The sequence below is a fragment of the Rhinoderma darwinii genome, chromosome 3, assembly GCF_050947455.1.
Source record: "Rhinoderma darwinii isolate aRhiDar2 chromosome 3, aRhiDar2.hap1, whole genome shotgun sequence".
NCBI lineage: Eukaryota > Metazoa > Chordata > Amphibia > Anura > Rhinodermatidae > Rhinoderma > Rhinoderma darwinii.
Window position 1 is genome coordinate 345,155,768 of NC_134689.1, and position 12,773 is coordinate 345,168,540.

The 12,773-nt window shown below is 40.2% G+C and overlaps 1 protein-coding gene across 2 annotated transcripts in view; it reads right to left on the reverse strand.

The window, feature by feature from the left end:
• Positions 1-7,102: 7,102 nt before the first annotated feature.
• The window catches only part of UNC5D (unc-5 netrin receptor D), a 601,240-nt gene continuing 595,569 nt past the window's right edge, over positions 7,103-12,773 (reverse strand). For both annotated transcript variants that reach the window (XM_075858460.1, XM_075858459.1), the window contains exon 16: positions 7,103-10,603. In XM_075858460.1, the coding sequence (XP_075714575.1) occupies positions 10,399-10,603 (205 nt within the window). In that variant the 3' untranslated portion in view covers positions 7,103-10,398. The remainder of the gene's footprint in view (positions 10,604-12,773) is intronic.

The following is a 12,773-nucleotide window of genomic DNA, read 5'->3' on the forward strand; positions in this document are numbered from 1 at the left end:
TTCCCACACTAGACGGAGCTTACTTGTGTGAACCTGACAACTGGCATTTGTGTAGGAAGTATTAATTAGCAGCTGACACAATTACTGGCCTGGGAAAATGTGTGTCATGGAAAGAGTAGCCACTTGGTGCTATGTAGAAAACATGCAGTAACAGCATATAACCGTACAGAAAGCAATATCGATCCCCTGTACCACTCATTCTTGGTTCCGTACGTCTTGGTGCGATATTCCACCTTATTGCCATAACTGCATTTAAGCAGGTATCAAATGCACCAGAATTCTTAATCGACTTTATTTAGCATAGTGTAAAATAAAGGCAATGTTTCAGCCTCACACAGCCTTTTTCAAGCCAAGAGCAAGTGATAAAAAACAGTGCATGTGCATCAGAATACAATTTTTAATTGTGTCATCTGTACACCCATCCATCAGAAGGCATGATCACCATGGAGAACAAGGGCAGCACCGAGCCCAAGAGCAACCACTTTCAGGGTATGTGCACACGATGAGAGGCTTTTACGGCTGTAATGACAGACTGTTTTCAGGAGAAAACAGCTGCCTCGTTTCAGCCGTAATTCCTCCTCCTCGCATTTTGCGAGGCTTCTCTGACAGCCGTAAATTTTGAGCTGTGCTTCATTGAGTTCAATGAAGTACGGCTCAAATTACGTCTGAAAGAAGTGTCCTGCACTTCTTTTGACGAGGCTGTATTTTTACGCGTCGTCGTTTGACGTCGCGTAAATGACAGGTTGTCTGCACAGTACGTCGGCAAACCCATTCAAAGGAATGGGCAGATGTTTGCCGACGTATTGTAGCCCTATTTTCAGACGTAAAACGAGGCATAATACTCCTCGTTTATGTCTGAAAATAGGTCGTGTGAACCCAGCCTCAATCTTGATCGGGCAGGAGGCACTATCCCCTCTTCTATAACTCACGCTCGAGGTGCACATCCTCCACTCCAGGAGACTGTCTAATATTTGCAGGACGGATTAGAGTTGGTTTTGGCCAGTTGCTGGCCTTCGGCACTAAAGAAAAAAGTGGAGGAGACAGGGTCTTATGGCTGAAATGAGGGGGGATGGTATTATTGTGGATTCATCCCTTACAGAACATATGGCCCAGAAAAGATTTAGAGAAATATTTATATGATATTAAGTTGTGCATCCTTGTATATGATGAATGATACTTGGCTAACTTTTTGTGTTTTACCATTGACTATGGGAGCATTTTCTATTATCTATGTATCTTCTTATGTAATTTATCATTTCATTTTGTTAATTTTACAATAGATTTTATGATGTGTAATGTTGTACACTATGATTTTATTTACGTGGTTAACATGTAAGGATGTTTGTTTCTGATGGTAGTTCTAACGTTATTCATATATGAAAAAAAAACGGGTATTTCAAATTTGAGCCAACAGAATAAAGAAATAAGCCAATAATGTATGCTCCCTGGCCTTTATTTGCTTCCCGATCTTCCCAGCAATATCACTTGCTAATTATCTTGAGTGCCATGTTGCAATGTTACCTTGTTGATGACAGCGTGCTCCAAAAGACAAATGTGCACATGCTACATCTGTCGTTGCAATAGAGAATTGTAGTAATTATAGTAATTTTATTTTATTTATAGCAATTAACATGGTATAGACATAGAAAATAATGCTATGAAAAATCTTTAAGGTATCCTAATTGACTCAATTTGATATTTAATTTTGTACCATGCAAATACATGTGGTTAAATTCAGTCAAAAGTTTGTGATTCATATTAGGCTCTGTGCTTATCACATTTTTGGTCTCTCTTAAACGTATACACCGGGAAAAGATCTCAACTTATACATAGGCTCTGACAGATACCTTAAAGGGTAACTAATCTTTAACAAAAACTTCTGACAACTTCAATGGGACATTGATCAGTGGGGGTCTGAGCACTGAGACCCCCACCGATGGCCAAAACGAAGCAGCATAAGCGGTCAGGTGAGCACTGAGCTGCTTTGTTTCTGATCGGCTTTTCTCGGAAAGAAAATCTATGGGCCCGCACACCAATTGTCGGCTTTCCAAAAAAGCTGATCAGAAACTAAGCAGCTCAGTGCTCACCGGAGCGCTTCTGCAGCTTAGTTTTAGCGATCAGTGGGGGTCTCAGTGATCAGACCCCCACCGATCAAAACTTCTGACATGTCACTATGATGTCAGAATTTAAAAAAAAGTTTAGTTACACTTGAACAGCAGCATCGATCACCATAGAGTTTAATGGTGTACGTTAACATATACATCATGAACCCTCATGACCCTGTTCAGGACGTATATGTTAAATGGATGCCATTATAGTCTATGGGTGACAGATGTAACTATTAGGGTATGTTCACACGCAGTAACAAAATACGTCTGAAATTACGGAGCCGTTTTCGCCTGAAAACAGCTCCTGATTTTCAGACGTTTTTTAACAACTCGCGTTTTTCACAGCGTATTTTACGGACGTTATTGGAGCTGTTTTTCAAAAGAGTCAATTAAAAACTCCTTCTTTGACGCAGGCGTCCTTTTACGCGGCGTCTTTTGACAGCAACGCGTAAAATTACACCTCGTGGGTCCAGAACATCGTAAAACCCATTGAAAGCAATGGACAGATGTTTGTAGGCGTAATGGAGCCGTTTTTTCAGGCGTAATTCGAGGCGTAAAACACCAGAATTACGTCTGAAAACAGTGCGTGTGAACATAACCTCAGGCATCCGTTTAATGCATATGTTGCCCATAGACTATAATGGTATTTGTTTAAAGTGGCTGTCCAGGAATAGAGAAACATGACTGCTCTTTCCCAAAAACAGCACCACACCTGTCTATGGGTTTTCTATGGTATTGCAGCTCAGCCGCATTGTAGTGAATAAAGATGAGCTACACTGCCACATGCCTGTTTCATCAAATTATTGTTATTTATTGTATTATTAAAAGCTATACAAATTTCCAATATACTTTCTGCATTAATTCCTCACGGTTTTCAAGATCTCTGTATGTTGTTAATCAATAGGAAATTTCATTATTTCACTTCCAGTGGATACAATTCTGTTCATGGTGATGTGATGGACACACAGGTGCACGGCTCGTTACAGTTACAGAATGTGTATCAGAGTTGGGTCATCTAACAATCCCAGCACCTGTGTGTCTATCACATGACCATGGACAGAATTGCATTTACTGGAAGTAAACAATAAATGTCTCTACTGAATAAAAACAAGAAGAGATCTTGAAAAACCGTGAGTAATTAATAAATATATAGAATTTTTTTTTTTACTTTTAATTATTTTAAAAAAATAACATTCATTTGCAGAAACTGGACATTCTCTTAAATAATGGAGGGCTTTTATTTTATAAGTCTTCAACTTTTCCCCTGCACTAGTTTTGAGAAATCGTAACTTTTAGACACGTGATCAGTGCATAATTCTAGGGAGAGCACATAAAGCACGTGTCCTAAGGCCTCCACCATCTTGGGGACCTAGGAGGCCTCCATCGATGATCCTATTCACCCAAGAAGAAGTGGATACGTGAAAAGTCGCATGTCACACTCTCTTTGGAAGTCTAAGGCGTTCCCACATTGCGTAAATAATGCGGAATTTCCGCAACAGAATTCTGTGCGGAAATTCCGCAGAATTTACAGTAGCAGTAAAGTGGATGAGATTTGAAGTGTTGTGACTTTTGCAGCGGAATCTTAGTGATTACGCCTCCAGAAAATAAAAAAAAAATCATACTTACCCAGAACACTGTCCTACTTCCTGCAGTCCGGCCTTCTGGTGTGACGTTTCATCCCTTGTGACCGCTGCAGCCAATCACAGGCTGCAGCGTCACATGGCTTGCCACATCATCCCCGGAGGCCGGACTACGCGCAGAGAAGAGGAAGAGGGTAAGTATGGACGATTTTATTATTTGCCAGCGCTGCATTCCGCAGGGAAGGTACTGCAGGTTTCAGGTCGGATACGCTGCATAATTTTTACGCACCGTATACGACCCGTGGGAACCCGGCCTAAGGGAGTCGTTGGCTCAGCTGCCTCCATACCTTTCACAGACCTTATGTACATGCGCGCCCACCTCTTCTATACAGTATGTGGATGCGATAGGGTGTCAGGTGAACTCTAGATCCTGGGGGCTGGGTGGGGCTCACAAAAACCTTAATCCAGTCCTGCAGGTAAGATAAGTATTTTCTACCATAAATGTCCACAATTTATAACGTATTGAAGAAGATAACACAGCCATCGATAAAAGACCCTCTTTAATAGTAAATAAAATGCAAGAATTGACTTCTGTACATTTATTCTCAAAAGGCAGCAGCCAAACAAGTTTTGCAAACTCTACAGAAAGAAAAAACATCCAGACTGTCTCATTATTTCTGGTAATTTTCAATACAATATAACACAGCTGTTTGGCATTACCAAATATATTCATATATATTCATTTATATATATATATTTATAGAGTTATGTACATGTGCTGAAAAAAGTTGCAAGTGCACACTTTTTTTTTTTTTTAAGGAATCCATCCATGTGTTCATATGTAACATTCAGGATTTTAGTTGATTGGACAAGGCACAGAGAATACAGTATACAGCCCAAAAACAGCTTTTGCTGACTGGTCTTGAGGCTGAATAACTATCTAGATGCCATGGGAGCCTGAAACTCATAACTTTATGGATCCCAGTGACTTCAGAAGGTTTTAACCTGTTATTTCCCAATAAAGTCCATTTATTAATTTGTTAGTCATCCTATGTATATTTTCCTCTTTTTTCACACAAATGAAAGAGCAAATATCAGAGCCAAACTAACCAGTTTATAAGTGTTGTACAGGATTAGAAATAGGGGTCTACTTTTTTCCAAAAACAAATTCACTCTAGTTCATGGGCTGTATCTGGTATTGCAGCTCAACCCTGCTATCTTGAAAAGGGGAGAGCTGCAATGCCAGACATAGCTCATGGTCTGGACAAGAGTTTCTTAAAAAAAATAGAGATGCTTGTTTTCTAATCCTGGACATCATCTTTAAGGGGAATAAGCCAAACATTAATATTTATAATAATAGCCAAATATTAATTTTAATAAGAACTTTTAAATATTGCATGTGTTTCCAAACACCTATTGGATGAATGTCCATGAGCTTTGAGATTATTGTAGGGTCATTACTTTATTTAATTTATTTTAAAAAAATAAAAAATTCAAAAACAATAGTGAAAAATAGTTAATAAGAATGGAAAATAATTAAAGACAATTAACATGATTAACTGTAAGTATGGTAATAACTATCGTAGCACTATGCATTGTCTACACAAAATATTTTAATACGAAAAAAAATGGTGGCCAAGAGCCATCTGTCACTTACACAAAATATGACTTACTGGCCTGGACTCACTAAGCAGCTATCTATTCGCTATTTATCTCTCTGAGGCACTAGTTAAAAGGAAAATTGTTTGTGTATGCAATACTGTTGAGGTCTATGTGCTCTGCTCAAATGGGGGTACCACCAACCCTATATTGCAGAATCCAAATAGAAGAAGCCCTAGGCACCACAGAAGATTGTGTATTAACATTTGTCTTCTATCAACCAGATGTGGCACATGTGCCAAAAAACGATGGCCCTATGACCCTTCTCAGGCTATTCAACTAAAGAAAGGTCAAAAGGGCTGAAATGTCACTGTCTATTTGTGTGACATGAGTCCCCTGGATTCAATAAAAGATATACGGTTATAACACAACCTTCTCTGCTTCTTGGACTTCATCTGTTTTGACTTTTTGAGGCACCACACACCTCCATTATGTGAAGGCTACAAACATGCTCAAAAGAAAATGTAATGCATGTCCTTAAAGTATTGGTTCACTGTTGATGATCCTACACCAATATATTGTGTCATTGCATAAATGTTAACTCTGTAAAAGAGTCTTATTATCAGAATGTTTCTATTAGACATTCAAAATCCCCCCAGATTTCATTCAAGCCATCAACAGATTACAGGCTACATTGTGGTGGCCATTCGATATCCATTGTAGGTCCCATGCTTGACTGTTTAATATCCTAGATTCATCATAAGTAGGCCACCAATATTTATCACCTATCCACTGAATAGGTGATAAATGTTAGATTGGTGGGGGTCTGGCCACTTCACTCCACTTGCGCAGATGTTTTTATTATAGAAAAGGAAGTTTACATAGAATAATTTTTTCACCAGGCTAGATACCAAGGGATTACTTTTGGTAGAAGGCAAAACGAAACAGAGCTATGGAACTAAGTTTTTTTATTGACTTGCTTGAGACATGATTATGTATTTCGGTAAATAGGGTAGGGGCACAATTGCATTGTTTTTAAGGTGATTTGGAGACGCTTACTTTTAATACAATGCCGGTTATAAAGTGTTAGGCTATGTTCACATCTGCGTCGGGGGCTCCGTTCTGACGTTCTGTCTGAGCTTTCCGTCGGAACGGAGCCCTGACTGACACAAACTGAAACCATAGGTTTCCGTTTCCATCACCATTGATTTCAATCGTGACAGATCCGGTGCCAACGGTTTCAGTTTGTCTGCGTTGTTCAAGGGTTCTGTCATTTTGATGAATACCATAGTCGACTACGCTATTCATCCCGTCAAAACGATGGAACCCTTGCACAACGGAGAAAAACTGAAACCGTTGGCACCGGATCCGTCACCATTGAAATCAATGGTGATGGAAACGGAAACCTATGGTTCCAGTTTGTGTCAGTCAGGGCTCCGTTCCAACGGAAAGCTTCGACAGAATGTCGGAATGGAGCCCTGATGCAGATGTAAACATAGCCTTATTTTGCTTTTGGAACATGTTCAATATCAGGTGTTTATTGTGCTAATTTGTTTAGATGGCCTAGAAACACCTTAAAAACATTTATATCCTGACACTTTGTGAATCATGCATCCTTAATTTACTCTTGCTACAGAAGGAATTAAGAACTTGTTTGTTATCCTAATTTTGTTCTTTCCTTGTTCTGTGATTGACACTCTTGAACTTTACACTTATTTTCTGTTTAATTAAACTGCTGAAGTCATTGCTTCATTACCAAACCAAGTATCCTGTTCTCATGATCTCCATTAATAAATAAAGCATGGATGCCTGGAGAAATCATTCCTTATTCTCTTTATTTTTATTTCAGTATGTATATCAAGATGAATATAATAGTTTCTTATTATATAATAAAATAAAAAGGTTCAAAATATATTAACTAACTAGTATTTAAATGGTATAAGGTTAGAAAATCATGGCTTCTTTCTTCCAAAAACAGCACCACTCTTGTCCATGGGCTGGTTCTGGTATTGCAGCTGTAGTCTGCTCAAGTGAATGGGCCTGAGCTGCAATATCAGACACAACGCATGGACGAGTGGTACTGTTTTTGGAAGAAAGAAGCCATGTTTTTCTAATTTCACACAACTCCATTAATGAAATGCATCTAAATAAGAATCCAAATAGAGTAGGTCTCCATTTTATTCTCACCAATGTAATTGCACTTACTAAGTGAATGCCTCTGTCATGAATGTCTCCATCACAAACTGATAGGCAGCATTCTCATACAAACATGTTGACAGACATACAGTATGTTAAATATATTGACTTTTGTGGCTGCAAGTTATAATAGTAATACATGGACTCTGCTTATTTTCGCACATTTTTTGCTTTCACAACTTAAACATATAAGTATTTAGTACATGGAACAATTTCTAAGTCATTTTGACTGCTTTGTAATTCTGTAGGCCTAAAAGATGTCATTCATGTAAAGAATTTATATGTACGACCAGTTTTCCTTGCAACATATGAGAATTTTTTTGATCATTTTTTATTACTCAATAATTACAGTTATTGAGGGTAATGCCAATTGCAAAGTTGTGTTGGAAATCACCTAAATATAGCCGTATCAATCCAAGAACTAAAATAACATATCTGATTCCAGTCATCATACAGTAAATACTTGGCATGATCATTTTGGCATGGCTCAGTGTTAGCCCTTGTGTTTTCCTTATAACAATAAACTTGCTCATGTTCTATGCGGAGTAGATCTCGAGAGGGTCTATGGTTCCTTAGCACGTAATATTGGGTGGTCTTCTCTGTGTTTAGATTGAAAGCAATGTTGTACTTTGAGGTTGCACTCTTCGTCCAAAAGCCACTGTGGCATCATCGCTTTGTTCTGTGTGTATTCTACTACTATTAATAACCGTCTCTTCAATAATATTAATGTTACAGTTCTACAGAAGATCTGTTTATATTATAGTGGCTGTATAAAGCAATCAATGTTGAGTTAGGCTATACTCACATCTGTGTCGGGGCTCTGTTCCGACGTTCCGTCTGAACTTTCAATCGGAACGGAACCCTGACTGACACAAACTGAAACCAAAGGTTCCCGTTTCCATCACCACTGATTTCAATGGTGATGGATCCGGTGCCAATGGTTTCAGTTTATCTCCGTTGTGCAAGGGTTCCGTCATTTTGACGGGATGAATAGCGTAGTCAACTACGGTATGCATCCCGTCAAAACGACAGAACCCTTGCACAACGGAGACAAAGTGAAACCCTTGGCACCGGATCAGTCACCATTGAAATCAATGGTGATGGAAACGGAAACCTATGGTTTCAGTTTGTGTCAGTCAGGGCTCCGTTCCGACGGAAAGCTCCAACAGAATGTCAGAACGGAGCCCTGACGTAGATGTGAACAAAGCTTTACAAGAGCTCATATGATTTAATGACACAATGGATTAACAATGATAACCATGATACCTATGTCAAGTTATGTAATTCAACCACTACTATTTGTTTAGTTGAGTTACTCTATGGATAAGATTAGTCAAGTAGTCAACATTTTTATCCTCAATAGTGTTGAGCACTGAAAAGGAGCAGAGTTAGCAGTCATCTTCATTGGGCACAAATACTGTAGCTTTTCCATACTGAACTATGAACAAAAAAATCAAGATACAATAGAATTCCGACACCATGAGACATACCTAGGACTACTAATGTATAGGGAGACAACTCTTATAACAGTAGGTGCTTGTAATAAGTATTGAAGCTCGATCTGACTTCTCGCTTATTTCCAACTAATTCCCTGTATTGTGTTAAAACTTGGTCCAAAAATACAGCCTCACTACTACAACATCCAGCATTGAAATAATAAAACGCTGTCATGAAAAATCCAGTATAGATATAAAGAGGACACTATGAATAGTAATGTAAAAAATGATGTGACAACACCAATGTTCCATGTCATTGTTGTGACCTGCATATTATGCAAGCCTAAAGTCACCCCATTGACTCCGCATAGTATCTACTGCCCTTTATTTTTACCAAAAACGAGTGACATCACTAAAGCTGGCTATACACTTTATATAGCTGTCAATCAAATGCTTATTCTAAAGTGCTTGTTTATTTCAATAAGTGGTGGAGGAGTACCAGCCGCTGCCAAATACTACTGACAGCAATAAGGATAGGACATATTGTAACATACCCGATCCTTCTTTCCTACTATCATCAGGTATCGAGGGAGGCCCCTTCCATCAGTTGGGAGGCCCACATCAGATTGTTGGGTGATCCTGCTGAAGTCATAGGGTTCAACCAACATTGATCTAATGTGCATGACCAGCTTATGGGATGTAACATGGTATTTATGTGGTGTTTCTAAATGTTAGCGAAAAAAATAAATACCTGTATTATGAGCAGCTGACAGATACTCTTTGATAGTTGACTACACTGCACATTATATTTACACACTGTCCGATAAACACTTCTGCGAAAGGAACGATAACCTGCAAACACTGACTTTGGCCAACAGTTGGAATTACTGATAGCAGTAATAACTTTGCATTCTACAATGGGATTCAATCTGCAGAGACATCACACAAAATCTACATGCCAAGGATTATCATTTGTGTTGGCTATTGCATTCTATTCTCTCTAAGGCAAAGCAGCTTGGGGAAGCTGTATACAGAAGGAGTCTACTTAGCATCATTATACAGAGTAACAAGTCCTTTTAATGTGATAATTCATCTCAACTTTCTGCCTGACCTTGTCTTGGTGATTTCAATGACCAAAGACAACACTAAAGGTAAGTGTTTTATAGACCACAGGGAACAAGGAAGCTTTAGGCGTCTATGCTTCCGTATTCCCAAGCTGGTGGATGGCTTTTTCTGAAAACCTTTTTGCACAATTAAGGTTGTTCCTTTAAAGAATGTTGCAAAGCTGATTCGCAGAGTGGCTACTTGTCTTCATCCCTGCTGGCTGCCTTTATCATTGATACCTCCTTATTCTTACTTCTGAAATAGAAAATAAATGAATGATGTTGCCATTTTATCCTCTTGCATTCTGTCTTCTCATGTAAAGACCGGAATCCATCTTGAAGATAGGCCTCCACAATCCAGGACAAACATATGGTCTCAAAGTCCATTCTGCCTGCTGTAGCTGAAGTCTGGATCCTCCGTGTGAGTGTCTGATACCAGTGACAGTTTGGTTTGTGTCCTCCCTATCTCCTCTAATGCACATGCCAAAGAATCCAAACTTCCGTCATAGGGATGTCGTGCTTCCCATAGGTCCAAGATGACGGCGGATGGACTGTTCTTTGTTGCAAAGTAGCACAAGTTCCTGAAATCAGAAAAGGAACAATATAACTTAATATTCAAGAATAAAGAGCAAATAGATTTGTGTTCATATATTATTAGATTATAGATAGATAGATAGATAGATAGATAGATAGATAGATAGATAGATAGATAGATAGATAGATAGATAGATAGGTAGGTAGGTAGATAGATAGATAGATAGATAGATAGATAGATAGATAGATAGATAGATAGATAGATAGATAGATAGATAGATAGATAGATAGATAGATATGAGATAGATAGATAGATAGATAGATAGATAGATAGATAGATAGATAGATAGATAGATAGACAGACAGACAGACAGACAGACAGACAGACAGACAGACAGACAGACAGACAGACAGATAGATAGATAGATAGATAGATAGATAGATAGATAGATAGATAGATAGATAGATAGATATTTGATACAGATTTCTTTTCTAAAATATAATAAAAATCTGATAGTTTTAACATTTTAGAATGTGTATTGCGGTTAGTGAGATGATGGAACGAGGTTTGTGGCACATTTAATGTGGCCCTATTCCAAGGTTTGATATGAAGCACGTTGGTAACTTTTCAAGCTCTTGCTATGTGCTTTATACCTCTACTTTCTGAATTATTCCTGTACTGTGATATCACTATATGCCGTATCATTGTACTGTAATTGCTTGCATTATACCTGTATTGTGACATCATGTGTTATGGCAGGAAGGAGGGGAAGGGAACAAGTGAGCCCTAATCTACCCACCGCCCTGTCCCTGCCTACTTGCAACGACCCGCCCTAGGCGACGGGGTACAATTTGGCGGCGGTCCCTACGCTGACTAAGTGCAAGGGAATACACACAGGGAACAAGCAAGGGAAGGGGCAGTAACCCACGGAACACCGTGAGGAAACCAGAGTGGTGAACGAGCCAGTCAGGATCAGGATGTCACGAAGTATACGAACGCAGAGCAAGGAGCAGGAAGCAAGCCGGGGGCAGAGCGAAGCAGGATAAGCGGAAGCTGTAGCAAGGCTGAAGCGAGGCAGAAGCAGGCTGGAGCAAGGCTGTAGCAAGGCCAGGAAACCAGGAAGAATCACAAGCATTGAGGAAGAGAAAACGGCAGGTATAAATGGACAGGGGGCGGAGCTAACTCCCACTGACCAGGCCGCGATAGGCTCTTCCACTCCTGAGCCTGCCACCCTGATTGGTGGGAGCCGGAGTCAGTCTAAGAGGTCCGGCCTCAGGTGTCGATTAATTAATCCTGGAAGTATCCACAGACGTAGTGCCTGGCAGATCCTTTACAGTACCCCCCCTTTTATGAGGGTCCACCGGACCCTTACTAAGAGGACCTGGTTTAGTGGGGAAGAGAAGGTGGAACCTCCTGACCAATACCCCAGCGTGAACATCTCGAGCAGGTACCCAAGTCCTCTCCTCCGGCCCGTATCCTCTCCAATGGACCAGGTACTGGAGGGAGCCCTGGATCATCCTACTGTCCACAATCTTGGCCACCTCGAATTCCACCCCCTCAGGGGTGAGAACGGGAACAGGAGGTTTCCTCGAGGGGGACCAGGACGGGGAGCAGCGTTTAAGGAGGGAGGCATGAAAGACGTCGTGTATGCGAAAGGATGGGGGCAGCTCCAGACGAAGGATACAGGGTTGAGGACTTCAATGACCTTATAAGGCCCAATAAATCGGGGAGCAAACTTCCTGGACGGGACCTTAAGGCGCAAGTTCCTAGACGACAACCACACCAGATCCCCGACGACAAACCGGGGGTTAGCAGAACGTCTTCTATCAGCCTGAATCTTTTGTACGCTCTGGGACGCCTCTAGGTTCTTCTGAACCTGGGCCCAGACTGTGCACAGCTCCCGATGAACGTCCTCTACCTCGGGATTATTGGAACTACCAGGAGAAACGGAGGAGAACCGTGGATTAAACCCGAAATTACAGAAAAACGGGGAGACCCCTGACGAGATACTGACCCGGTTATTCAGGAAAAATTCGGCGAGGGGAATGAAAGAGACCCAATCAAATTGACAGTCAGAGATGAAACACCTTAAATATTGTTCCAGGGATTGATTAGTCCTCTCCGTTTGGCCATTAGTTTCGGGATTGAAGGCGGAGGAGAAGGACAGATCAATCTCCAACTTTTTACAAAAGGCTCTCCAAAATAAAGAAACAAAT